Source organism: Heterocephalus glaber, unplaced genomic scaffold, assembly GCF_053883595.1.
Source record: "Heterocephalus glaber isolate CG9 unplaced genomic scaffold, H.glaber_assembly_v1.0 deba00001625, whole genome shotgun sequence".
NCBI classification, from domain to species: Eukaryota; Metazoa; Chordata; class Mammalia; order Rodentia; family Bathyergidae; genus Heterocephalus; species Heterocephalus glaber.
This window is the reverse complement of record NW_028258392.1, coordinates 65,108-93,016: the sequence shown is the minus strand read 5'-3', so window position 1 is coordinate 93,016 and position 27,909 is coordinate 65,108. Positions and strand designations below refer to the sequence as shown.

Sequence of the window (27,909 nt, the reverse complement as noted above, 5' to 3'; positions counted from 1 at the left end):
GCCAGGAAGAAGAGCAGGAGCAGTGGTCAGCTCAGCCAAGAAGGCTGCAGCCACTTTGCCGAGGGTCAGAGGTCCTGGGCCAAGGGCAGTTGGTCAGTGGCAGGAAGGGGAGGCATTGTGAGGGAGTGGGATTTCCTGAGCTGGAAGGAGGGAGGAGGAAATGGAGGGAAAGAGGGATGGGGTTAGGATAGAAAGAAGGTGACTGTAGAAGACAGGCCAGGTGGGAGGGAGGCCCCATGAGGAATGAGGAGGCTCTGTCTCCTTTAGTGTGTGTGTGTGTGTGTATGTGGTTATAGCCTTGATATGAGTGTGCCTATGTACAACTGTATGTGTGCATGACGATATGTGTGACTATGTACATGTATGACGGTATGTGTGACTGTATGTGTGCTGTGAATGTATCAGTCTATGTGCATGTGAGTGTGAGTGGTAGCGTGAAAGTATGACTTTGAGTGTTGTACATATGTGTGTACTGTATCTGTGTGTGAGTGTTGAGTGTGTGTGAATTTGCATTATTGTGTTTTAGAATGTGTAGATCAGTGTGTGATTGAGTGAGTATAAGTGTGTGTTGGGGTGCTGGCCCAGAGGCTTGGTCATGAGGTCACCCTGACTCTCCCTGGGTCCCTGGGTCCCCACAGGGGACTGCAGCATTGCCTACTGAGGCTCTTTGCCCGTATCTGAAATGACCCTGGGCACAGAGCTGTGAGCAGCAGGGTCCGTGCTTCCCCTGGGGATGTGTCCTGGCGTCAAGTTCCCTGGCTTCTCACAGCCATGCTTCTCCCCAGCCCCAACCTGCGCATGTCCTTCATTGTGTTTAACACAAGGTCAAGAGTTGAAATGATGCTCACCTCAAATAGGTAGGTGTTGGTGGGACCCGGGAGGTGGGCCCCAGGGGAAGAGCTGGAGGTTTGTGCTGGGCAGCAAGGTCCTCTGGTGGGTCCCAGACAGGCAGCCCCAGGGGGCCCTGTGTCCTGGGCTCCTAAGGGTGCCACAGGGAGGGCTGTGGGGAAGGCGGCCTACATGTACACACAGGCTGAACACCAGAGGGGTGCTTGGGAGCTGCTGATGGGCTAGGCGGTGAGGGACCTAGCCCCTTAATGCAGTGAGGGACCTGACAGAGTGAAGAACGGAGGAGAGGAGGAGTGCTGTCTGGGGGCAGGGGAACTGCTGCCAAGAGCCTGGGATAAGGCAAGGGACAGAGAGGGGAGCGAGCGGGACAAGCCAGCAGCCAGAGAGGAGAGGGCGGGGGCGGGGCTGGGCAGGACCTGGCTGGGCCTCCCCTGGGCAGGGCTGGCTGTGTCTCCTCCTACGCAGGGCCCAGGCAGAGACGCATCCAAGGCCCTCAGAGCTTGGCCCACAGCAGGTCTGTGCCCCAGGAGGAAGCCGCCCTCAGCGTCTTCACTCTAGGTGGCCTTGCTGTGCGGGCTCAGCCCTGTCACAGCCAATCAGCCTGAACACAGTCTTCCTTTTCTGTCCCAGTGCTGCCACCAGAGCTGGTGCTGCCTGCCCCGATCAATCCTGTCTCTAACAGCCCCTGACAGCTCTGTCCTGGCAGCCTGAGGACAGGGCTCGGCCGCCTCAGCAGCCTGCGGCCACGTCCCCACCTCAAGCCTTTAGGGTCAGGAACACTGAGGTTCTCAGCCCCGCTGCTCACGAAGCAGCCTGGCTCCTTCCTTTGGTGGCTAAGGGAGGGGCAGGTCAGGGTCTGTGCAGTGGAGACAGCACAGGACAGGCTGAGCTTGGGACCTGTGAACCAGCCTTCATTGCTGGAGGACAGAGCCTCAGCAGGGTGTCCTTGGCTTCCACTCAGCATCAGGCATGGGGGTCTCCCTGAAACCTCAGACTCAAACTGCATGTCCCTGGGTCCCACTCCACCCTTGCTGTAGCACCCCTGGGGAGGGGTCCCTGAGGGTGGGGTGCTTGAGACAGGATGAGCTCAGAGAAAGTCAGGTTCCTGAGGGACCTGCTCTCAGCCTCCCCACCACCCAGAGGGCTCAGAGGTCAGGGACAGAAAAGGACACAAACCTGGCAATGATCCAGCACACAACTGGGTTGGGAGAGTTGCTCATGTTTCCCGTCCATGGCATTTCCACAGTTCACCCAGCCATAGGATGGCTTGAGGGCTGTTTCTTTCTGTCCACTTTCCTCACCTCCATCTTTTTGCCATGAATTTTTCAGAACGACAATCTTCCATCATCTTGTCCAGTTGGAGACCATTCCCACTGGTGGGAAAATCTACCTGCAGAAGGCACTCAGACAGGTGGGGAGCCCACTTCCTGGAGTCCATGCTGGCCCTCACCTTAGAGCACTATCCCAGTCTACTGCTCTCTCTATGGTGTTTCTCTTTCCTTGCAGGCGAATGATCAGATTGCAAGAGCCAATTCCAGAGGTGAGCCCCTGCCTTCCTCCTCAGGTGGCTGCACCGAGCTGGCCGCCCTCCAGGGAGCTCTATGTGCAGACCCCATGGTTCCCCAGCCTGGCTCTGGGAGCCCATTGCTCCCCTTCCCATCCCAGTACTTTTCAGTGGGCAGAGCACCTGCCCCAGCATGGCTCTCACAGGACAGGAGGTCCCATGGGTCCACACAGGGCACTTGGTCACTCTGAGCTCCTGGACTTTCACTGGGCCCTGTGTGCAGAAGGAGAAGGCCGAGATCCCAAGCTGCCTGAGAACCACCATAAGGAGCCCACTCTCTCCCCAGGGCCAGACCTTCCTCCCCTTCTCCGTTCCTGTCTTCCATGGCCCACTTGCACCTGGACCTGCATCTCCTACCACGAAAATGGCTGGCAGCTCTGGGCCAGAGTGGTGGGGCCCAGTGGGGACTGTGCTGGGGAAGAATGGGGTCCCCTGTCCAGGACCCCGCATGAGAGTGCTGAGCAGCTGGGCCGCTGTCCCAAGCAGAAACCTGCAGGTTGTAGCCAAAGCAGGCACTGGCACCACCCCTTCCTGGGCTGCTCTGCAGGACAGGCTGCTGCTTCCTGTGCCCAGAGATGGGCTGGGGCTGGTGGACACATGGCTGGGCTGTCCTCAGGGCAGAGGGTGTGCCTTCTGGGACCAGTAAGGGTTCAGGCTATCTGGTAGGGAGATGGCCCTGGGCAAGAGCCCCTTCTCATTCTGGGGTCTCTGGGTGGTGGGTGCTGGGGTAAGGGTTAAGGTGTGAGGAGCACCCACCTGCCTTCCGTGGGCAGTGCTGAGGCCTAGCAGTCTACGGTGGTCCTGGGTCCCCTGCTGGTCACTCTTGGACCTTACTCACCACCCCTCTTGTTTCTTGACAGGCAACAGGGTGTCTAGCATGATCATCGCTCTACTTACTGGACAACTGAAGCCAGATGTACTTAACAAATCTGTGGTGGAGGTGAGTGGGCTTGTCCTCAGCGTTCTCTGTTCCATTCTGTGACAAAAGCTCACCCAGTTCTTTCCCTCAGGCTCACAAGGCTCGGACCATGGGAGCGTACATTTACTGCATTGGTGTCAGCGAATACAACGTAGAACAGGTATTTTGGATCGGGTGACTGGGGGCCCTCTGCAGTCCCGCTGGTGACAGATCTCCAAGACAGCTCCTCAGGGCACCAGGAAATGCGGGCAGCAGGTGTGCCAGGCAGAAGGACAAAAATGGGTTTCAGTACACCGCACCACACTGAGTGGTGCAGAGCTTCCTATGTCCTGAGCCTGGAGTGCGTGCAGGTGCCCCCACGGCCCAAGGGCATGACACTGTGCCCTGGCTCTGGGGCCCTGGTGCATCGAGGAGTCCCTGCCTTGGGGGCCAAGCCAGTTCCTCTCTCTTATAGTTGACAGCAATTGCAGACAGCCCAGAACACGTCTTTGGCATACATGGGGTACCCAGGAACCTGCATGGAAGAGTTAACTACGTGCGTGAGTGGGCAGGGTGCGAGCAGGGGGACAGCGGCATCTCTTCAGGGCCTGAGGCTCACATTCCTGTCCCTTCTCCTGCTCTCCATCTCAGATTGGAACAAGGGCCTGTCTTGAACTCAGATCAGTGGAGCCTTCCCCTCTGTGCACAGGTGAGAGCTGAGGGGTGACAGCTATGGGCAGGGCGGTGCAGGGAGGTGTGTGCACAAGTAATGTGTGGTGTGTGTGGTCTGTGGGATGTGTGGTATATGTGATGTGTAATATATGCTGTGAGTACTGGGGTATGTTGGTGCTGTGTGACTATGTTCCGTGGGTCCTTGATTGATGTATGGGTATGCATGATGTATGTGTGATATTTGATTTATATGTGTGTTTTATGTTATGTGTATGTGTTTTATGGTATGTTTCTGATGAGTGTGATGGTGTTTTCATTTTGACATGTGTTGTTTGTTGTTCTTGGTGGATGAACTGTGTGTAGTACATGTAAAAGATACATGTTGTGTGTGGTAGGGTATATGCTTTGTATATTTGTGAGTGTATGTGGTGTATATTAGGAGTATGGCAGATGGCTGTTATATATGATATATGTATTGGTGGTGCGGTGTGTATGTGTCCATTGTGTGTTTGGAAAGTGTGTACATTATGTGTTGTGTTGGTTTATGAGGGGTGTTTTTGTGTGTTTATATGGTGTGTGTTCGGGGTACAATTTGTGTATGTTTGGTAAGTTTGTGGTGTGTGTGTTTGTAGTGTGTCTTTGATGATTGTGGGGCAGGGTGTGTTGTGATGTTGTTGTATGATATGTGTGGTATGTGGATTTGTGGAAATACGTTAAGCTGGTATCTAGATGGTCCCCCAAAGCTTCATGCACTCATAAGTGGGGCTTTGAGGAGTGACTGGATCATGGGTATGTGGTACTGGATTAGTCCACCAATTGTTTTAGCATAGTTCTAGGTATGGATGATGGATTTATTGAAGAAGGAAGCCCCTCCCTGGATGTGGGTGGCACCAACCAATAGTCTTGCAACTTGGATGAAATAAAAAGGGAAAGAAGGAAGTGCTGCTGCTTCCTGCTTGCCATGCCATGAGTTCTTTCTCCTCTGCCATGCCCCTCTTCCGTGCCACCCTGCCTTGTAGCCAGCTAACTATGGACTGAAACCTCTACAAACTGTGAGCTAACATAAACCTTTCCTCCCATAAGTTACAGATGCCAGATATTTTGTTCCAGCAACAAGAACCTAACTAAGACAGGATATATAGTGTGTTTTTCAGTATGACATGTATAAGGAGTGGGTATATATGTCTGTGGTACAGGCTATGTGTATCTTTGAGAAATGTGGTGTGTGATGTGTTTACATTTGCCATGAGGGGACAGTGTCATGTGGAGTAGGCAAAGCAGGTTGTGCTCTGTGATTTGTGGTGTGTGTATTTGGAATATATAAGATGTTTTTGGTGGAGTGTGGGGGTGGGTATAGTCCACATGACTCTGCATTGTGTATACATATATAATGTATATTCAATGGGGATGAAAGTCAAGAGTGACTGTGAGTATCTGTGAAATTACTTATTCTATCTCATAACAAAAAAGGTTCATGTAAAATTATTAAAAACACATAGTATTTAAAAATTCTGAAGAAAACCCCAGAATTCCACAACAGATAAATAGGTCAAAACATGTTGAGTATTCCTTTCCTTAATGCTTAGTTTTAGAAGGTGTTTCACTTAATCTTGACTGAATGAAGAGACTCCTGGAGCGGTAATTGGATGGTGAGAGCACAACCTCACCAACAGGTTAACCCACTAATGAGCTCATAGACAAGCAGGTTTAGAGGAAGTGGGAATAGTTTAAAGAAGTGGGTTATGGGGCATGACCTTGGGCACTATTAACTGGTCTCCAGCTCCTTCCTCTGTGGCCTTTCCAATCTGCTCTGTTTCCTGGCTGCCATGAGTTGAGCTTTCTTCCACTACACCCTTCCTCTATGATGTCTCTGCTTTGGAAACAGCAAGCAGCGAACCTGAACCCTCTGAAACCATAAACCAAAAGAAACCTTTCCTTGTTTGAGTTGTGATGTGAGATATTTTGTCCCAGTGACAGTAAGCTGACTAATACAGGAAATTGGTACCAGAAATGAATTATTGCTGTGACTGAACCTGATCCAAATAGTTCAGAAGCCTTTAAAATTGGTTTGCAGAGGGAGTTTTGAAAATTTTAGTGATGTGGGCTACATAAGCCCTACAATGCTGTAAGCAGAGGTTGATGGATGAGTGATTCTGGTAGAAACTTAGAAGATTAGAATGGTGACAGGAAGAGATGGTAAAGACTGCTCATGAGGTTTTAGATGGGAATGGGAATTGCTCTGGAAATGTGCATTTTACAACTGGCAAAAAATATGCCTATATTAGGTCTGTGCACTAAAACTTTGTGATGCCAACTTTAAAGGCAATGATCTAATTGACTCGATGGAAGAAATTTAAAAGCGGCCCAAAGTTCAGGCTGTAGCATGGGTACTACTGGAAAATTTTAGCAAGACTTACGGTGAGGATCAGGAGGAAAAAGCAGAGAAGAAAGATTTCTAAAACTTTCATTTGGCCAGAAAAGAATAATGTGTAAAGTTGGAGCCAAAGGAGGGATGATTGCTGAAGAGATTAGCACCATTACAAAGAAACCAAATAGTTTTTATTGAAACATCTTAAAAGGAAGGTGCCTTGAAGATATCTCAGAAATCATCAAGATGCCAACCCTTACAAAGTATCACAGTGTAAATATTTCATTTGAGGAGAGAGCTCCAGGAACACCTGTTTGAGAAGGGTCCCAGTGGAATTTGTTCTTCAGCACTCATTTCATCATTCTCAGCCACTCAGACATGCAGACACCACTGCAGCCATGGTCCAGGTGGACACAACTCAAGTTAGCAGAAGATTTTAGCACCATCCACGTGATGCTGGTTTTGCAGGCATGCAAAATTCAAGAGTCATGGGATCATAGAGGTTTCCACTCAGATTTCAAAGAAGGTCTTGGAGAGCTTGGAATATGTCACAAGGCTCTAGTTTCTGGCTGTAGACCCTGAGAGTGTAGTGCACGAACCTGAAAGAGTGAAATCAAAGCTGCAGTGGAGATCCCAGGAAGTTGGAAATGCCAGGAGCATGGAATGCCCACAAAGCCAGCACAAGAGAGAGACCATGTGTACTGCAACCAGTAAGGCTATTGGGATGGGGCTATCAGTGCCTTTTGAAGTTCATATCATACCACCACATACCTCGATGTCAGACATGGAGATATAGCACTTAATTTGCATTGCTGTGGATTTTTCTTACTGTGGTCCAATTGGTTTCTATCCCCCCATTCTTTCCATTGTTTGCCTTGCATCACTGTACCTTGGGATTATGTGACTTGTTTTTGATTCTTACAGGGGTTCACAGCTAGCTAAGAATATTTCTGCTGAGCCTCAGGGGAGTCTTTAGACTTTTGAGTAATGCTGAAACTTTTGAGTCTTTGGGGGAGGAATTGGTGTACTTTCACTTGTATGCAACTAAAAATTTTTAGTATTGAGTAGTTAGTAGTTTTATTTGTATGCAGCATTGTTGCATCATGTCAGGCAGAATTATGGCCTGGTTATCGTATTGTGTAGAAATGAGGTTTTAAGAAGGTGTACTTAGGCATCAACTTGACAAGGTGGGTACTTGTGCAAGTTAATCTTGATTGTCAACCAGACTGGATCAAGAAACTCGTGAGAGGTCTTGGATTGTGAAGGTGCCAATGTCACAGTGGCTTAGCACACCAGTGAATTCATAGCTGAGAGGGCTATCAGTAGATGGTATCGCTAGATGATATTACTCCTGCTTGGAGTAAGTTGGACATGGGGGCATGACCTTGGGAACTATATCTGATCCCTGTCCCTTCTTCCCTGGCTCTTTCACACTTGTTCTGCTTTCCCTTTGCCATGACTATAGCAGCTTTCCTTCACCATACCCTCTGCCATGACCTTTCTGCCTTGGAACCAGGTGACCATAGTCTGAAACTTCTCTTTGGATCTGTATAGATGTCTTTGGCTTTGGATTTTTTGAGGATTTGGAATTTTGCCTAGACACACTAGGATATCCTGGAGATGAGATACAAGTCTCATCAGTTATGCTTCATGTACGCTCAGTTATGTTTCATGCACACTGTGCATATGTAGCCTGAAGGTGATTCTATATATGTTAGTGCATTTGTATTTTAATCATGATTTGTCACAAAAAGTAAATTGTGGGATTTTCCACATTTGCTCTCATATTTAAGCTTAAAAAGTTACGGATTTTGGAGCATTTCAGATTTCATTTGTACAGATAAGTGATCCTCAAAATGTTAAGAGGAATTTAGAGCTCACCCCAGAAAGGCCATGCTGATGTGGAATTTGAAATATCAAAGGAATTCTAAATCCAAATCATGGGGAAAACAAGGCAATCACATCGCTGAATAAAACAAAAGTGTTGCACAAATTCAGCACCGGTATTGTACAAGACAGAAAGTAAACCTCCATGCCTGACCCGGCACCACAGGAGCAGCCGTTTGTTCCACCCCACCCCTCTGTGGAAATGACAGCACTTATCCCAAGGCTGGAAGTGATAAGGATGCCCCCAGTCCATCCCAGGTCCCTGCCTTGGTGCACTGAGGATGCTCCTAAGTGGTCCAGAGGGAGGCCACCTGTCTTTGTCATGGGCACTATGTATGCAGCCATCATCCCCATGTGGCTGGCTTCTGACACCCAGGTGGAGGGGACAGGGAGGGTCAGGCTCTTCCTCCCACAAGTGACACCTTGGCTGCTACAGCTGCTGGGTCCTGGCTTCTGTGTCCCTTGTGGGAGGCGCCATGACTGCAGGCTGTGGGAAGACAGAACTGTGCCCACTTTGAGCTCTGCCACCCACGGCCCAGGGGAGGGATAAGGTGCCAACCACCTGGGCTGCAGTGTGGTCTTCGATGGATAGAAATAGCACTGTGGGGACATTGGGGGACAGACGGACAATGATGGCATAGCATCAGGACGTGGATAGGAGCTGAGGATGGCTGGACCTGACCTCTCCACCCTGGACCTCTGCTCTGCACCCGAGCCCCTCTGATGCTGGGCAGGGTGGGGGCTGCAGTGCTGGGTGGAGGTGGGTCAGGGACCTCACCCCAGGGTCTCTCCTCCTTCTGGTGTGAAGCACCTCAGCAGATCGGCTGCCCTGACACACAGGCCCTGACATCTGGGCAGCCAGAGAAACCCCAGATGAGGACAGGAGCTGCCACTGCTTCCTCCCAGCCACAGAGCTGAGGTGACAGGTGCCTCCAGACACCAGCTCCACTGCTGACCTGTTACACTCCTGGGTGTCCCGAGCAGAGCTGCCATACACATAGTGACTCGGGGAAGCTGAGGCAGGAGCCTGGGCCCCAGGTGACACAGAATGGGCTGGGTACTCAGGCCGGCATGGAGAGCCAGTCCATGTGCAGGGACTGGGGGGCAGGGCTGTTGCAGCCCAGGGTCCTGGGCTGGGTGACCTGGGGCCACACCAGGGCCATGGTGACAGGAAGGATACAGGCCTGGGCCAGGAGCTGCTGTCAGGCCAAGGAGCTGGGAAGTGCAACTGGAAGACCCACAGGAACCCAGCCTGGGTGCTGCAGAGCTGCCCAGCTGCCCTCTCTCGTCCCTTGTGGCTTGGCCTGAGGGGCATGGAGGCCCACGCTGGTGGAGTGAGGGACTTTTGGGTCCACGGGGAGATGGGCTGTGTTCCTTGTGGTTCAGGGAGAGGCTGGGTTTGGAAGGAGGTGTCAACCCCCATTAGTCCCCCTCCTGGTAGGACAGGGGCCTCTGGTGCCCCCATCCTGGCCCTGCTCCTGGGGTCTCCAGTGGGGACCATGGGAATTCAGGATGGGAGGCCTCAGCTGAGATGGCCCCTGGCAGTTGGGTGTCTGTCATGCTGCTGTAGTCGGGGATGGTGGGAGGAGGACTCCCATGTGTGTAAGGCTGGTTCTGCTGCATCCACATGGACCCTTGGTGACAGCAGATGTGAATTTGGCCTGGGGGACACAGATAGTCAGATGCAGCTGCTGCCTCTTGGGGCCCCTTTGGATTTGTCCTACAGGTGATCACAGTGAACAATGGTCTGAGAGAGGCCACAGAGTACAGCTCCCTCACTCATGCCTTTGAATGTGCCCTTACAGCAGCCAAGCAGGTGATTCTGAAAGGCTACGGCTTCCATAATGCAAGGAACAGAGACCAGGTCATTTGCAGATTCAAGTTCAGTAACAATGTTACCTTCGGTAAGGAGCCCCTTTGTTTTCTGAGCCACTACCATCCTACACAGTTGTACCCCCTCCTGTCTGTCACCTGAGTCCCTGGCCCTTTGCTGACCTTCTTGGAGACTGTCACGGGGTTCCGGGCACTGAATGTTGACAGGTGAAGAGGGGCCTGGCTGGGGTGCAGCCACCTCTCTGTTCATCTGGAAAGCAGGGAGGTAGGAAGTGTCCATCTCTCCACAAGCAGGCCAGAGCAGGCCTCCCCTCAGCAGGTTTGTGTGGTGGGCGCTGTCTCACAGCAGCATCTGGCCCATCCTATCCCCACCCTTTTCTGAGAGCCTAAGACTTGCACCAGACCCTGATGGCAGGACAGGCAACAGAACTTACAGTGCTTACAGTGTCAGGTTAGTGTAACTTTAGGTGAGGTTCTTTACTATGACAACCAAAGTATTCAGTGCAGTCCGTTCATGACTGCCAGCTCCACAGCACCCTGCCCAGCACAGGGCCATGTTCCAGGGACACTGAGAGGAGAGGGCTCCTGGGTAGCGGGATCAGGTTTAGAGTTGTGTTTTAACTTTTATAAAAACAGGCTTGTCGTCTGTGGAGAAATAGCCTGCGGTTTTACAGGGCCGGCGGGTGGGGTCAGCACTGCACACTGCACTGTAGAGCACACAGATCAAACCCAGCACGGGAAACTGCAGTCCTGTCCCTGAGTGCTCAGGGTCTCTGTCGCTCCATACACTACTACTTTTCCAGTCATGACTACTACTTTTCAATTTTATGTGGTAAATGAGGTGATGTTCAGAAGCCCCATGAAGAGCACATTTTTTAGTCTTAACTTTTTTTAGAATTTCAGTATATTAAGTTGGTGTAAAGATTCTCCAGGACTGGGGATTTAGCTCAGTGGCTCCGTCGCTTGCCTTGCAAGCTCAAGGCCCCGAGTTCGATCGCCGGTACCAAATACAAACCAACCAACCAACCAACAAAACACCCCAGGACTCTCTACTTCCCTCAAGCTGGTTCTCCTCCAATGGGCTTTACGGTCACGATTCTGAAGGACATTCTCTGGAGTTATACACATGGACCCCAGGGAGAGATACCACGGCAGGACCTTGAGTCAGATTTGATGGAGCAAGGATGAAACAAAACCAACTCGGGCCAGGGAATTAGCTCAGTGGTGCAGCTGCCTCCCTCGCAAGCACAAGGTCCTGAGTTCAATCCCCGCTACTGGAGGGCAAAAAAACATGTGAGGCCAACAAAATGAATTCCAACACCTTGCCTGTTTCAGGGGGAGGATCAGCTGGTTAAACAAATGATTCAAGTTTTTGATTTTCGGGAGGCTAGAGCTTGAACAAAGTACATTTAAATGAAGCAGAAAGATAAATAGTAAGAACAGAAATGACTGATGTAGAAGGATAAAAATCAGCAGCACTCACCAACAACTCCCAAAGCTGGTTCTTCCAAAACATTAATAAAATAAGCCATCACTAAGCACGTCTGGCCAATAAACACTAGTGTTGAAAAAGGTAACATCACAGATGTATGAGTTTCTTTTCCTCCAACGAACTATACAGAGCACTGTGCTACCCTAGGTTAAAATTCAATGACACGAATGGCTTTCTAGGACAACCAAAAGTACCAAACTGACTTTGAAGAGAGAAAATCTGAAAATCATCAATGGTCATAGAAAAAAGCTACACGGCACTTAACTTTCCAAAAACAGCAGCAGGGCAGGAGGTGCAACTCAGTGCTAGAAAACTTGCCTAACTTGGCCTAGGCTCTGGACTCAATCCTCGGCACTGCAAGACAGAAACGAGACAAAACACCAGCAGTCTGCACTCAGGTTCTGCCAAACTTCCAGAAGCACATTATTCTTCTGTTCCACAGCGCAGAAAATGATGACAAGTTTCCCGATGTAATCACCAAGGAGAGCATAATTCTAATTAGGAGCTCACAAAAAAGACGGGAGGAAAAAGAACTGTACAATCTCATTTACAAATATGGACACCAATGCTCTAAACAATCAGGCAGCACACGGAAACTATCAAACTAACCCAAAGTGCCTTTGGAAGTGTCCCGGGATATCAGAGAAAAAAAAAAATCTAGCAACGCAGTCGCGGCGGCGGCGGAAGCCCGAGTGACCCCCCCACCCCGCCCCCGGCCCCGGTCACCCCCGGCCCAGGCCCCGGCCACAGGCCCCGGCAGGCGCCTGGCCCTGGGTCTCGGGCTCCTGCGCCACCCCCGCCCGCGGGGGCCCGAGAGGAGGGGGCGGCCGCCTGCCCGGGCCACCTGCAGCACAGACCGCTGGGCTCGCAGGCCGGGCCAGGCCGGGTAGGATATCTCTCCCGCCCAACGGGGACAGGACCCGGGCCGCTATGGAGCAGCTGGGCAACAGCGGGGGCGACCGCAGTGCGGCTTCCCAGAGGGGCGGCCCGCCTCCCCGCACCGGGACTCCCACGCTCGCACCACCGACCTAGGAGATGACACCGCTGAGGCACAGAGAAGCAAGCTGGCGCCCCGTGTGGCTCCTACTCACCCGCCAGGCTCAGCTCCCCCTCCGTTTCCGCCCACGTCGCAGCTGCCCGCAGCCAGCGCGGCTCTCAGCTCGGAGACGCTGGGCAAAAGGTCCCGTGCTCCCACGGACAGACGGCTCCCCGCTAACGCGGTCAGGGCGCACGCATCCGCGGGGGGGGGGGCCCGGGAGTCCAGGAGAGGAGCCCTGGGAGTTGTGGTCCAGCAGTCTGCATCTTTGCTGGGCGCCACCTCCATGGGCCAGCTGCAGGTGCTCCGGCCTCTCTCGCTGCCTCCTCTGTCTCCTCAAGGACTCGTCTTCCACTCCTGGATGATGGAGGAGTGTTTCCACGAAAGACCTGGACAGCCTCTCCCCTTCTTGGCATTGCACACCAGCGTTCTTCAAGGGTGGAAACGGTGGGTCACTCCTGTCATCTCAGTGCTTGGGGAAGCTGAGGCAGGAGGATCTCCACTTCAGCTCAGCTGGGGCAACTCAGTGACTGCGTAACACCCCGGCTTGCGATACATCTGCATATATATGCATGTATATATACTATGTATATATATGGACATGCATATATACATTTGGACACAAGGTCTCTCTCTCTCTCTCTCTCTCTCTCTCTCTCTCTCTCTCTCTCTCTCTCTCTCTCTCTCTCCATATACACATAGGCTGGGGATGGAGCTCGGTGCAGAGACCCTGGGTTCCATTCCAAATATTGAAAAACAATTATTTCAAAGTGAGGTACTGGGACCAGTAGCTTCAGCATCACGTAGGAACTTGATAAAACTGCACGTTCTCCTACCTACCAAGGCTATTTTGTTTTTGCTTTGTTGTCTCTTTCTTTTGGTGGCACTGGGAAAGGAACCCAGGACCTCACATTTGCTAGGTCAGAACTGTACCACTGAGCTACACCTCTAGGTCTACTTGGTTTGACCGTATTCAAAGCTCTGAAGGGGGCCAGGGATCTACCTCAGTGGTTCGGCTGCTTACCTCACAAGCAGAAGGTCCTGAGTTCCATTGCCAGTACCAAAACAAACAAGCAAACAACAACAACAAACTGGGAAGGTGGGTCATGACTTTGCGCTATAAAACTACCTTGAGAAGTGGGCTCATTGGCAACCCATTTGAGATCCCTCCTATCTCTCAGAAGCTATTCTTATTCTGCATTCCTATACCCCAGTATATTTTTCCTATTCTTAAGCTCCGTTGTTCCTTAGAATTCATTCTTTGATTTTGGGGAACACACACTCAGACTATCTGACATCTACCATGTTGGGAGTTAGCATCTGTTCCCTCTATGTCATGTGTTCCTCCTATTACTTGGTGCACTATATCAGGATGGCTTGGGCAGATGTGAACACCTGAACTGCCCACCTGTATCCTCTGAGACTCTTATTATTACAGACAGCTAAGTTAAGTAGAGATATTCTAGACAGTCAGACAGGACTAGGCCCTCGAAGTCAGTGCAGAGGATGAGAACACATTACAACTGTGGGTGGAGGTTCATTCATTGAAAGCCAGGCCTCATGACAACGATGAAATGACTACATGTAGTTCCCCGGGGATAAACAACAAGGATTGATATTCTAAATAGGCATATCACTTGGGCAGGGGACCAACACCTTAACCCATCCTTTCCAGCAAAGGTCCTTGTTCTTTCCATGCACACTTGGTAGGTGACTTGCTTCCCTATTGGATCAACATTACCTAAGTGACTCTACTTGCAATTGCATTGGTTGACCATAGTTTTGTCCCACCTTATGCCAACTCATGATTTTGGTGTCTAAAACTTCTTTGAAAAGTGGGCTCATAGACAACCCACTTTCTGGGTCCCCTTCTGTCCCAGACAGAAAGTATCCTTTTCTCAATAAATATTTCCTACTCTTAACCTCTGTTGTTCCTAGAATTCATTCTTCCATTTTAGAGAATAGGAACTCTGCATATCAGACATCTAACAGGTTGGGAGTTATAGTATTTCCCTTATATAATCTAGAAGTCCTTATGTCAACCCTAGATCATTAGGATGACTTAAAGCCTTGGTCACTCTGGCCCAAGAAACAGACCCCACAGACAGATTCTGGGTCCAAGACATCCAAGCCACAGTCCCGGCAGCCCAGGTTCTGAGCCTCAAGGGACCAGGGAATCCCAATATTTGGGTGCAACTCTCCAACCAGGGACACTGTGGCCCTGGAGGTCCTGAATCCAGTCCTGTTTCCCTGCTCTGCACGTATAACAGGGGCACCCCACGAAGGAAAGTCCAGCTCAGAGAGCAGGTGGCCCTGGAGGGGCAGGAACGAGGGACCATCTTTGTAGGGATGGCTTCAAACTGCAGGATGACAATGGAGTACACAGACCCAACTGGGTGGGGACATCTACCCAGGCTCTACTCGCTCTACATCTCCCCGGGGCCCCACAAGTCTGTAACACAAATAGTATCCTCATCCACTGTTAGGAAACTGAGGCACAGGTGAACAGAGCTGGTTCCCAAGGCTGTCACACTACTAAACAGTAACAAGTTCAAAGTTACTGATCTAGTGAAATGCAAAAAACCACCTCTACACATCTACTTAGGGCCATTCCACCAAAATATTTCTTTTGCCAACAGGGGGAAAATAGGGTCATCACTATCCACCCATTCAGTCCATAAAGATCACAAACCATACTGGGCATATTCAACCTATTTGTGCCTAGAAAAAGTCAAGTGAAAAGCATAAATTCAGCTGCTTCATTCACTGTTGAATAATTATGGATTGTTTGTTCAGTGAGGTCTTAACATTACATCCATGTTTCCCGTCCCTTGGTGACAGATGAAGACAAAGTGGTAGCAGTGGGGTCACGCATACCTGGCATCCAAAGGATAACAGAGTGCATATTTGGGCACCACTCAGACGGGGGAGCATCTCCCCAGTGACAAACCCTCACTGTGCAGCAACAAATTACAACTCTAGTTTATTAGAATCCAAGACTCCATGGCATGTCCAATTCAGCAAGAAGACCTCTCATCTGGGTAAGCGGGGCCTGAGAGGTGGTCTATGGAGGTGGGAGTGACAGTGCAGGCCTACAGGCTGTCCGGGAAGGGGGAGGCAGCAGGGGGAGTATTCTAGAAGGGGGTCTCGCACTTTGGGCTGCGGGGTGGATGGCACCGGGAGCAGTACTCCACGGAGAGGCTGTCCTGGCTGGGCTGAAGACCGATCAGGGGAGCCAAGGGGCCCTGGGCACAGAGCGCCTCCAGGAGGTTGAAGTTGGTACAGCTGCCCTGGTGGGAAGAGCAGAGAGAGGGGAGATGGCTGAGTGCCCCTGGAACTGGGCCAGAGGATGCAAGCACCTGGCTGGAGGGTGGGCCTGGATGAGGCACCTTCCCTGGTGCTGCCCTCCAGCCTCCACTGCCTCCAGGCTCAGTCCAGGCATCTGACAGCAGGCAGGCTGGGGGCTGAGCAGTGGATCTGAAAGGGGTGCCAGTCTGCATCCTTGGAGGGGAGGTGGGAGCCAGGCCTGGGCTTTGTGACCAGGGACAGGTCACATAAACTCTGCAGGTTTCTGTCTCTGGTGTGAACTGGGAAAGTGCACACAACTTTCCCACAGTTGCTGGGATGATTCATTGGGGACACCAGAACACCCGGGCATAGATTTGAGCCACAGGAACCTTTGGCGACCCCCAGCCCTGAGCGTCACACCTCCACGGAGGACGCTCATAACCATGTGGATTTCCCCGTGTCCCAGGAAAGGACTGAAATGGATCTTTACAACCTGGTGTGTCCCCCAACCAGTGTGTCCCCCCAGCACTTGCCCCAACGCAACCCTGAGCCACAGTCCCACAGGACAGGGGTCAGGGAAGAGCAGTGCCCACTGTGTCCACCAGGAGGGTCCCTGTGTTCTCCTTATCTGGTCACTGGGCTGAGACCTTATCAGTGGCACCTGGTGGCAGCTGGGGTGACCGAAGTTACACAAGGTCATGGTGCCCTAAAAAGCAGATTGGGAGTTATGGCTTGTGTCTAGGTGTCCCCCCAAAGCCTCATGTGGTCCTAGAGGAGGGTCTCTTTCAGAGGTAGCTGGATCTAGAGTGTGTGATACTGGGATTAAGGGCGTGTGATTACTAAGTCAGTCCACTGATTGGTTTGGCATAGTTCTGGGTGTGAGTGCTGCCTGCCCCAAGGCTGTGTAGCTTGGGTGGACTATAAGGGACAGAAAGAGGGTCCTTCCTTGTCTCTTGCTGCTTGCTGTTTCTGCTGACATCTGCCCACCATGAACTGTGTCTTGTCTGTGATTCCTCTTGGCCATGCCACCCTGCCTTGGAGCCAGCTGACCATGGACTGAAACTTCTACAAAGTGTGAGCTAAATAAACCTTTCCTCCTTTAACTTCGGGTGTGGGATGTTTTGCCTCAGCAACAAGAAAAGTAACTAAGACACAGGGGCAAAAAGGAAGGGCAGGGCCAGGACTCGGCCTCCAGTAGCGTCAGGACCAGAGCTCCTGACAGCTCTGTCCCCAGGGCCATGCTGAGGCCCTATTCTGGATGCCCTGGGGAGGCTGGCACTCTTGGGTGTCTGGGAGGTCAGAATGTTTGGGCCACAAGTTAGCTAACAGCAGGTGTTGGAGGTCAGAGGTTGGAGGCATGTGAGCAGGACATAGAGGGTGTCAAGGGGCATGGGTGTGGGCATGTGGCTGGGCAAGAGTCCCAGGATAGGGTAGGGTAGCACGTGGGCACAGAGAGGGTAAGGAGGCCCATGTTGAGCTCAAGGGTGTGTGCTTGAAACCAAGGCAGAGGAGCGGAAGGCAGAGATGGGACAGGAGTAGCCTGGCCCAGGGTGGGGGCACACTGGCTCCATGACCAAGTGCTGGCCTCTGGGTCCTGTGGGTGGGCAAGGATGGCCCCACAGTTAGAACCGGCCACTGGTCATGGTGTCCTCCCTCTTTACAGGGCAGTTAGTGGCTTCTCAGTGTCTCTAGCAAGGGCTGGCTTCTTAGCAGTGCTATGGGGAGACAGAGGCAAGAAGCTCCCAGGTGGAAGCCACAGATCCTGGGGCTGGGCTAGGCTGGGGTGGGGTGAGAGGGCGAGCTCCCCTGGGTGCTGCCCTGCCTGGCCAAGGTTGGGGGGGGAGGTCTTGAGCTGTCCTCTGGTACCACAGGATCCCTGCAAAGTCCACGCAGCCATGTCCCCTCAGAGGGCTCCAGAGCTCCTCTTCCCCAGAGCCCCAGCTGGGGTCGTGGTCCCCAGCCCCTCACCTCCGGGCCCGTGTTCTCACACACGCCAACGCATGCACAGCAGCACACGGCAATGGTGAGGCACGCGGTGTCAGGTGGCGGGTCTGGCGCTGGGGCCAGAGGTGGAGGAGAAGCCAGAGGAGGAGGAGGACGAGGACGAGGACGAGGACGAGGACGAGGACGAGGACGAGCAGGTTTCTTAGCTCTCGGCTTCTACAAGAGAAATTCACCTGTTCACATCCCTATCTGCAGCCCTTGGGGAGTGGCTATCCGCATGTGGGGTCAGCTAAGGATTTGGGATGATATAAATGACAGTGAGCATCACTCACTGGGGAGGGCCCTGTGTGGAGTGACAGCCAAACTCCTTTGTTCCAAAGTCTGCCTCTGCCCCACCTGCCCACAGCCCCATGGTGGAACCTTGGTCTCCTGAGGTCACCCTGGCTGGCAGAAGCCTGGCAGGGGGCTGTGCAAGGATCAGGGCACTGGCAGGTGACTGTCCCCTCCCCCTGGGCCTGGCTTTGCAGTTGCCACCTCCCCAGACCACGGTGCAGCAAGCACAGGTCCCAGGCAGCACCCTGTCTCCTGACACGCCTAGCCAAGTCCCCTGGCCCAGCCACTTAACACTTCTGGTCCCATTCAGCTGAGCCCCAGACTGCCCCTGCCCCATCCCTGTGCTCCTTTGGGGACAGCCTCCCAGCTCAGCCCCCAGATGCCCTCCATCCTCAGCCCTGTACCCCCAAGGCTGCGCCCAGCCCAGCCCAGCCCTGGCCCCGGAGGACATAGAGATGAAGACAAATGCAAAGGAGCCCAGCGCAGCCAGGGTGGACACAGGGCCAGCTCTCCTTTCCCAAAGCCCTGAGCACTGGATCCCAAGGAGAACATAAAGCGACACAAGCATTTTTGGGAGGTAGTCTTCCCTGTTCCAGGATCCTGGGGCACCCTCACCCATGGGATTCTGGCTGGGTTGGGGTCTGGGTTTCTCATGGCACATGCTAGGCTCTGCTGGCTCAGGGCAGATGGGAAATGGCCCACAGGCTGGAGCAGGGGGCTGTCCCATGTCCTGGTCCCTGGCTGCAGAGGGACTCACCTTCCTGCAGCACAACCACCAGACCCACCAGAGCACCATGGGGATCAGCAGCAGCCCCAGCACTGCTGTGAGCAGCAGAAGCGCTTTGCTTGGCCTTTTTTTGGGTGGTTTCGTGAGCTGGGGTGGGCTGGTCTGGGAGACAGCGATGTCCAGGGGTCGAGGAGTGACTGGGGCTGGAGTCGTTGTTTTTGTGGTCGATACCGTTGGTGATGGTGGACGCAGCCTGGGGCGCCTAGTGGTGGTTGTGGGGGGCCGATTCTGCAGGAGGAGATTGTCATGTGACCATGGCCAGCACACAGACAGCATGAATTGCAGGTGGCAGGAGAGCAACTGGAGCATCTGCTCATGGCTACCCTCTACTCATCTTTGCTGACACAGCTCGGACAGATTTCCGCGTCCCCAGAGTGGTGAGGGGCCGGCCCTGGTCCCCAGGCTGCAGGATGCACTTCTGCTTTGCTCAGGGCTTTGCACTCAGCCCGGACAAGGAGGCCTAGGAGACCCTGCGTGACCCCAGCCTCCCTGCTCACCTCGGGGCCAGTACAGCTCGTCCTGAGGACACAGAGAGCTACAGGTGCCATGTTGGGGAGGCCGGGCTGCTGGGGACTCAGGGGAAGACAGGAGACCCCAGGCCGCGCCGCCCATCTCCTGGCTCTGTATCCTGGGCTCACCTCACCCTCTCTGAGCCTCAGTGGGCCCCTGTGCAGAGGGGTGGGAGCCCCTCCTGCCTGGGGAATTGGCTTAGAAGGCTTAGGGTGTTCCCTCCTGCCTGTGAGAAAAGGGACAGGGCTGGCCCTAATTGTCACTCACAATGAGGCCCACGGGCTGTCTGCCCAGCCTTCCCGAGTCACGCGCTGGCTCAGAGGAGGCCGCTGAGGTTACTGGTGGTTCTGTGTGCTGTGAACCCTACCCTGTCCATGCAATCAGTTCTCACTGTCTGCACAGCTGCCCTCTGGCCTACATGGGACCCCCTGCCTCTGCCTCCCCAGGTGTATGTGCGCCCAGGGCAGTGCTCGGCACAGCCCAGGACACAGCCTCCAATACTCACACAGTCGGCGGTGGCCTTCACCCTGATGCTGCGGGCAAGGAAGTCCCTCCCACTGTTCAGGCTGACTTCCACTGTGATGTTCCTAATGCACAGGAGGGACAGACAAGGGACCCGACCTATGGGGACCAGGACCTCATAGCTCTGCTCAGGACAATGACTCTGAAAGTCACACATTCAGGGTGACCAGAGGGAAGTCACGTGGGTCATGAGAGCTGGTTCCCCAAGTCACTGTGAGGTCAGCCTCAGCAAGGGCTGCAGCTCAGGCAGTGAGTGGCCCTCACGGCAGATGGTGCCATCCTGGCCGTGGCTGAGGGACCAGGGAGGTCTGAACAGCATCACCGTCACACTTCTATCACGCGCTGTGTGGTCCTGGCCGGGAAAGGTGACCCGGAGGAAAGGCAGCCATGTCTGGCCCAGCCTCTCGTGCACCTGCCCTCTGCAGTGCCTGGGCTTCTGTGCTTCCCTGGGCACCTTGAAGGTCACCCACAAGGGCAGGTGGGGAGGGCGCCTCAGTGCAGAGCAGGCCGACCTCAGGACAGGAGACAGTGGCAAACAGAGGCCACACTGTCCTTGCCCCTAGGACCCAGAACCATGGTGACTTACTGTCCAGGTTGCACTGCCTGTGGTTTGGGACAAATTATGGTTGTCATGTTCATCCTGATTGGATGTTCATCTAAAAGAAAAGGACACAAGCGGACATCACTACACAAGTCACCTACCCTGCTACCACTGTCTTCTGGAAAGCAGAGGTGCTGGCTTAGACTGATAGAAGGGGACAGGTATTTGATGGTTCTGATACATTCTTGTGCTGTGAGCCACGTCCACTAACATCACTTCTTCCTGAGCATCTGATGTTCGAGCTCAGAGTAACCAGGCAAGCAGCAGCCAGGGAATGTTGGGAGTAAAGTGTGTTCTAAGCTGTGGGGCTGTCACATGCCAAGGCCCTGAGGCAGGAAATTCAGAGATCACTGAGGAGGGAAGGACAGGAGCCCAGAGGTGGACACTGAGCAGAGAACAGGGTTTTGCTCCTGGTGCAGTGGATCTTTGTGGGTGCGCAGATCCTGGGCACCGTGTGGACAGCAGTCATGTGGGACTAGCTGGGGGACTGGGTGTGGGGTGGGCTGAGATGACCAAGGGCGACCCTGGGATTTGACCATAGGGACCAGGTGGGTTCATTACTGAGCTGGGGCAGCCCGCGGAGGAAACGGGGATGTTTGGTGATTTCTGTTTCTCCCCTTCTCTTCCTTCCTTCCTTTTTCCTTCCTTCCGTCTTCTCCTCATCTATCTTTCTCTGTTTCTGTAAGAGCTTGGAAACTCAGAAGAGTTCCTTATCATGCAGCAATAGAACCTTCCCTATACCTCCTGAGCCCTGGTCCAGGTGAGTGCCGAGCCACATCCTTGGGCCCCTGCATGCAGCCCTCTGCCTCAGGCTCCAGCTTGCCAGGTCCCCAGTGTCCCTTCTGCTGGCTGGAATGATGGAGTCAGAAGGACTCTCAGGTCCTGCCATCTGTGCTTCTGGGAGGCTAGTCCCGCCCTGTCCCTTCTCCTGACTCTGGCTTCCCCAGGCACAGGTGGGGACAGACAAGGTCCCTCCTGACCTCAGCCCGATGGTGGAGCAGCCAGCAGGGAGGATGCTCTGCCAGCTCCACAGCACCCTGCCCAGCACAGGGCCATGTTCCAGGGACACTGAGAGGAGAGGGCTCCTGGGTAGCGGGATCAGGTTTAGAGTTGTGTTTTAACTTTTATAAAAACAGGCTTGTCGTCTGTGGAGAAATAGCCTGCGGTTTTACAGGGCCGGCGGGTGGGGTCGGCACGGCACACTGCACTGTAGAGCACACGGATCAAACCCAGCACGGGAAACTGCAGTCCTGTCCCTGAGTGCTCAGGGTCTCTGTCCCTCCATACACCTGGCCCCTGCAGACACTGAAATGTCCTAAAGCAGCATTTGTGTGCTGCTCAGTGTGTGCACATCCCACTGAAGGGTCTTTAAAAATCACACTCATGGGAAAGTAAAATGTTTGTGGTGTATTTGAGAGTGCTAACAGAACTTCACTTTATGGTTTAGGGGCAATGTCTGCATTCTCTATTTCTACTTTTTATTTTATATTATGTATCATTTTTATTAGAAAAATTTATAATAAATGTTAAAATAATCATAAACATTTGTAACTTAAGATAGAAAATTAACAATTATTTTGTACATAGTAGTATTTTTAGGTCTTTTCTACATTTGGTCACAAAATGGTTTAGTGCTGTCTGGCCCTGTGTCATTGATCATATTACCTGTGACCTGCTGAAGCATTTTATGCCTTCTCTGCTGCTGATCATGAGAATGGCTGGAGGACACTTGGCCAGGGAAAGGGTTTGCTTCTGGGGGTGGGATACTTGGTTTTCATTGTGGAAAGCTATCCCTACCTTGCTGCCACTGACCCAGGGTAGAGAGGTATTGCAGGGCAGGTTACCTGGCCCACGGAGACCTGGTCCCCCAGTCAGGGGAAGCAGAGAGCCCAGCACAACCTGGCTGAAGGGAGAATAGTTTTCCAGTCATGAACGGACTGCACTGAATACTTTGGTTGTCATAGTAAAGAACCTCACCTAAAGTTACACAAACCTGACACTGTAAGCACTGTAAGTTCTGTTGCCTGTCCTGCCATCAGGGTCTGGTGCAAGTCTTAGGCTCTCAGAAAAGGGTGGGGATAGGATGGGCCAGATGCTGCTGTGAGACAGCGCCCACCACACAAACCTGCTGAGGGGAGGCCTGCTCTGGCCTGCTTGTGGAGAGATGGACACTTCCTACCTCCCTGCTTTCCAGATGAACAGAGAGGTGGCTGCACCCCAGCCAGGCCCCTCTTCACCTGTCAACATTCAGTGCCCGGAACCCCGTGACAGTCTCCAAGAAGGTCAGCAAAGGGCCAGGGACTCAGGTGACAGACAGGAGGGGGTACAACTGTGTAGGATGGTAGTGGCTCAGAAAACAAAGGGGCTCCTTACCGAAGGTAACATTGTTACTGAACTTGAATCTGCAAATGACCTGGTCTCTGTTCCTTGCATTATGGAAGCCGTAGCCTTTCAGAATCACCTGCTTGGCTGCTGTAAGGGCACATTCAAAGGCATGAGTGAGGGAGCTGTACTCTGTGGCCTCTCTCAGACCATTGTTCACTGTGATCACCTGTAGGACAAATCCAAAGGGGCCCCAAGAGGCAGCAGCTGCATCTGACTATCTGTGTCCCCCAGGCCAAATTCACATCTGCTGTCACCAAGGGTCCATGTGGATGCAGCAGAACCAGCCTTACACACATGGGAGTCCTCCTCCCACCATCCCCGACTACAGCAGCATGACAGACACCCAACTGCCAGGGGCCATCTCAGCTGAGGCCTCCCATCCTGAATTCCCATGGTCCCCACTGGAGACCCCAGGAGCAGGGCCAGGATGGGGGCACCAGAGGCCCCTGTCCTACCAGGAGGGGGACTAATGGGGGTTGACACCTCCTTCCAAACCCAGCCTCTCCCTGAACCACAAGGAACACAGCCCATCTCCCCGTGGACCCAAAAGTCCCTCACTCCACCAGCGTGGGCCTCCATGCCCCTCAGGCCAAGCCACAAGGGACGAGAGAGGGCAGCTGGGCAGCTCTGCAGCACCCAGGCTGGGTTCCTGTGGGTCTTCCAGTTGCACTTCCCAGCTCCTTGGCCTGACAGCAGCTCCTGGCCCAGGCCTGTATCCTTCCTGTCACCATGGCCCTGGTGTGGCCCCAGGTCACCCAGCCCAGGACCCTGGGCTGCAACAGCCCTGCCCCCCAGTCCCTGCACATGGACTGGCTCTCCATGCCGGCCTGAGTACCCAGCCCATTCTGTGTCACCTGGGGCCCAGGCTCCTGCCTCAGCTTCCCCGAGTCACTATGTGTATGGCAGCTCTGCTCGGGACACCCAGGAGTGTAACAGGTCAGCAGTGGAGCTGGTGTCTGGAGGCACCTGTCACCTCAGCTCTGTGGCTGGGAGGAAGCAGTGGCAGCTCCTGTCCTCATCTGGGGTTTCTCTGGCTGCCCAGATGTCAGGGCCTGTGTGTCAGGGCAGCCGATCTGCTGAGGTGCTTCACACCAGAAGGAGGAGAGACCCTGGGGTGAGGTCCCTGACCCACCTCCACCCAGCACTGCAGCCCCCACCCTGCCCAGCATCAGAGGGGCTCGGGTGCAGAGCAGAGGTCCAGGGTGGAGAGGTCAGGTCCAGCCATCCTCAGCTCCTATCCACGTCCTGATGCTATGCCATCATTGTCCGTCTGTCCCCCAATGTCCCCACAGTGCTATTTCTATCCATCGAAGACCACACTGCAGCCCAGGTGGTTGGCACCTTATCCCTCCCCTGGGCCGTGGGTGGCAGAGCTCAAAGTGGGCACAGTTCTGTCTTCCCACAGCCTGCAGTCATGGCGCCTCCCACAAGGGACACAGAAGCCAGGACCCAGCAGCTGTAGCAGCCAAGGTGTCACTTGTGGGAGGAAGAGCCTGACCCTCCCTGTCCCCTCCACCTGGGTGTCAGAAGCCAGCCACATGGGGATGATGGCTGCATACATAGTGCCCATGACAAAGACAGGTGGCCTCCCTCTGGACCACTTAGGAGCATCCTCAGTGCACCAAGGCAGGGACCTGGGATGGACTGGGGGCATCCTTATCACTTCCAGCCTTGGGATAAGTGCTGTCATTTCCACAGAGGGGTGGGGTGGAACAAACGGCTGCTCCTGTGGTGCCGGGTCAGGCATGGAGGTTTACTTTCTGTCTTGTACAATACCGGTGCTGAATTTGTGCAACACTTTTGTTTTATTCAGCGATGTGATTGCCTTGTTTTCCCCATGATTTGGATTTAGAATTCCTTTGATATTTCAAATTCCACATCAGCATGGCCTTTCTGGGGTGAGCTCTAAATTCCTCTTAACATTTTGAGGATCACTTATCTGTACAAATGAAATCTGAAATGCTCCAAAATCCGTAACTTTTTAAGCTTAAATATGAGAGCAAATGTGGAAAATCCCACAATTTACTTTTTGTGACAAATCATGATTAAAATACAAATGCACTAACATATATAGAATCACCTTCAGGCTACATATGCACAGTGTGCATGAAACATAACTGAGCGTACATGAAGCATAACTGATGAGACTTGTATCTCATCTCCAGGATATCCTAGTGTGTCTAGGCAAAATTCCAAATCCTCAAAAAATCCAAAGCCAAAGACATCTATACAGATCCAAAGAGAAGTTTCAGACTATGGTCACCTGGTTCCAAGGCAGAAAGGTCATGGCAGAGGGTATGGTGAAGGAAAGCTGCTATAGTCATGGCAAAGGGAAAGCAGAACAAGTGTGAAAGAGCCAGGGAAGAAGGGACAGGGATCAGATATAGTTCCCAAGGTCATGCCCCCATGTCCAACTTACTCCAAGCAGGAGTAATATCATCTAGCGATACCATCTACTGATAGCCCTCTCAGCTATGAATTCACTGGTGTGCTAAGCCACTGTGACATTGGCACCTTCACAATCCAAGACCTCTCACGAGTTTCTTGATCCAGTCTGGTTGACAATCAAGATTAACTTGCACAAGTACCCACCTTGTCAAGTTGATGCCTAAGTACACCTTCTTAAAACCTCATTTCTACACAATACGATAACCAGGCCATAATTCTGCCTGACATGATGCAACAATGCTGCATACAAATAAAACTACTAACTACTCAATACTAAAAATTTTTAGTTGCATACAAGTGAAAGTACACCAATTCCTCCCCCAAAGACTCAAAAGTTTCAGCATTACTCAAAAGTCTAAAGACTCCCCTGAGGCTCAGCAGAAATATTCTTAGCTAGCTGTGAACCCCTGTAAGAATCAAAAACAAGTCACATAATCCCAAGGTACAGTGATGCAAGGCAAACAATGGAAAGAATGGGGGGATAGAAACCAATTGGACCACAGTAAGAAAAATCCACAGCAATGCAAATTAAGTGCTATATCTCCATGTCTGACATCGAGGTATGTGGTGGTATGATATGAACTTCAAAAGGCACTGATAGCCCCATCCCAATAGCCTTACTGGTTGCAGTACACATGGTCTCTCTCTTGTGCTGGCTTTGTGGGCATTCCATGCTCCTGGCATTTCCAACTTCCTGGGATCTCCACTGCAGCTTTGATTTCACTCTTTCAGGTTCGTGCACTACACTCTCAGGGTCTACAGCCAGAAACTAGAGCCTTGTGACATATTCCAAGCTCTCCAAGACCTTCTTTGAAATCTGAGTGGAAACCTCTATGATCCCATGACTCTTGAATTTTGCATGCCTGCAAAACCAGCATCACGTGGATGGTGCTAAAATCTTCTGCTAACTTGAGTTGTGTCCACCTGGACCATGGCTGCAGTGGTGTCTGCATGTCTGAGTGGCTGAGAATGATGAAATGAGTGCTGAAGAACAAATTCCACTGGGACCCTTCTCAAACAGGTGTTCCTGGAGCTCTCTCCTCAAATGAAATATTTACACTGTGATACTTTGTAAGGGTTGGCATCTTGATGATTTCTGAGATATCTTCAAGGCACCTTCCTTTTAAGATGTTTCAATAAAAACTATTTGGTTTCTTTGTAATGGTGCTAATCTCTTCAGCAATCATCCCTCCTTTGGCTCCAACTTTACACATTATTCTTTTCTGGCCAAATGAAAGTTTTAGAAATCTTTCTTCTCTGCTTTTTCCTCCTGATCCTCACCGTAAGTCTTGCTAAAATTTTCCAGTAGTACCCATGCTACAGCCTGAACTTTGGGCCGCTTTTAAATTTCTTCCATCGAGTCAATTAGATCATTGCCTTTAAAGTTGGCATCACAAAGTTTTAGTGCACAGACCTAATATAGGCATATTTTTTGCCAGTTGTAAAATGCACATTTCCAGAGCAATTCCCATTCCCATCTAAAACCTCATGAGCAGTCTTTACCATCTCTTCCTGTCACCATTCTAATCTTCTAAGTTTCTACCAGAATCACTCATCCATCAACCTCTGCTTACAGCATTGTAGGGCTTATGTAGCCCACATCACTAAAATTTTCCAAACTCCCTCTGCAAACCAATTTTAAAGGCTTCTGAACTATTTGGATCAGGTTCAGTCACAGCAATAATTCATTTCTGGTACCAATTTCCTGTATTAGTCAGCTTACTGTCACTGGGACAAAATATCTCACATCACAACTCAAACAAGGAAAGGTTTCTTTTGGTTTATGGTTTCAGAGGGTTCAGGTTCGCTGCTTGCTGTTTCCAAAGCAGAGACATCATAGAGGAAGGGTGTAGTGGAAGAAAGCTCAACTCATGGCAGCCAGGAAACAGAGCAGATTGGAAAGGCCACAGAGGAAGGAGCTGGAGACCAGTTAATAGTGCCCAAGGTCATGCCCCATAACCCACTTCTTTAAACTATTCCCACTTCCTCTAAACCTGCTTGTCTATGAGCTCATTAGTGGGTTAACCTGTTGGTGAGGTTGTGCTCTCACCATCCAATTACCGCTCCAGGAGTCTCTTCATTCAGTCAAGATTAAGTGAAACACCTTCTAAAACTAAGCATTAAGGAAAGGAATACTCAACATGTTTTGACCTATTTATCTGTTGTGGAATTCTGGGGTTTTCTTCAGAATTTTTAAATACTATGTGTTTTTAATAATTTTACATGAACCTTTTTTGTTATGAGATAGAATAAGTAATTTCACAGATACTCACAGTCACTCTTGACTTTCATCCCCATTGAATATACATTATATATGTATACACAATGCAGAGTCATGTGGACTATACCCACCCCCACACTCCACCAAAAACATCTTATATATTCCAAATACACACACCACAAATCACAGAGCACAACCTGCTTTGCCTACTCCACATGACACTGTCCCCTCATGGCAAATGTAAACACATCACACACCACATTTCTCAAAG

General features: G+C 51.9%; 2 protein-coding genes and 1 long non-coding RNA gene across 8 annotated transcripts in view; 1 reads left to right on the top strand and 2 right to left on the bottom strand.

Moving 5' to 3' along the window:
• The window catches only part of LOC147822401 (uncharacterized), a 48,137-nt gene extending 32,759 nt beyond the window's left edge, over nt 1-15,378 (bottom strand). Inside the window, exon 1 of the long non-coding RNA XR_015445717.1 lies at nt 12,655-15,378. This is a non-coding gene — a long non-coding RNA (uncharacterized LOC147822401). The remainder of the gene's footprint in view (nt 1-12,654) is intronic.
• Nucleotides 299-26,579, top strand: LOC147822400 (anthrax toxin receptor 1-like). The gene is made up of 9 exons (XM_087196871.1): nt 299-857; nt 2,179-2,260; nt 2,356-2,389; nt 3,274-3,353; nt 3,424-3,492; nt 3,787-3,867; nt 3,963-4,020; nt 10,044-10,142; nt 15,441-26,579. The coding sequence occupies exons 1-9, from the start codon at nt 772-774 to the stop codon at nt 15,542-15,544; spliced, it is 693 nt and encodes a 230-aa protein (XP_087052997.1). The 5' UTR covers nt 299-771; the 3' UTR covers nt 15,545-26,579.
• LOC147822399 (anthrax toxin receptor 1-like) overlaps nt 15,558-27,909 on the bottom strand; it is a 22,348-nt gene continuing 9,996 nt past the window's right edge. For 3 of the 6 annotated variants that reach the window (XM_087196859.1, XM_087196861.1, XM_087196860.1), the window contains 4 exons: nt 22,958-23,056; nt 20,570-20,639; nt 19,967-20,048; nt 18,160-19,179 (listed from right to left, as the gene is read on the bottom strand). In XM_087196859.1, the coding sequence (XP_087052985.1) occupies nt 18,160-19,179; nt 19,967-20,048; nt 20,570-20,639; nt 22,958-23,056 (1,271 nt within the window). Of the gene's footprint in view, nt 15,890-17,855; nt 18,048-18,159; nt 19,180-19,966; nt 20,049-20,569; nt 20,640-22,957; nt 23,057-27,909 lie in introns of those variants that run through there. The other 3 variants (XM_087196862.1, XM_087196863.1, XM_087196864.1) reach the window with 2 other exon arrangements.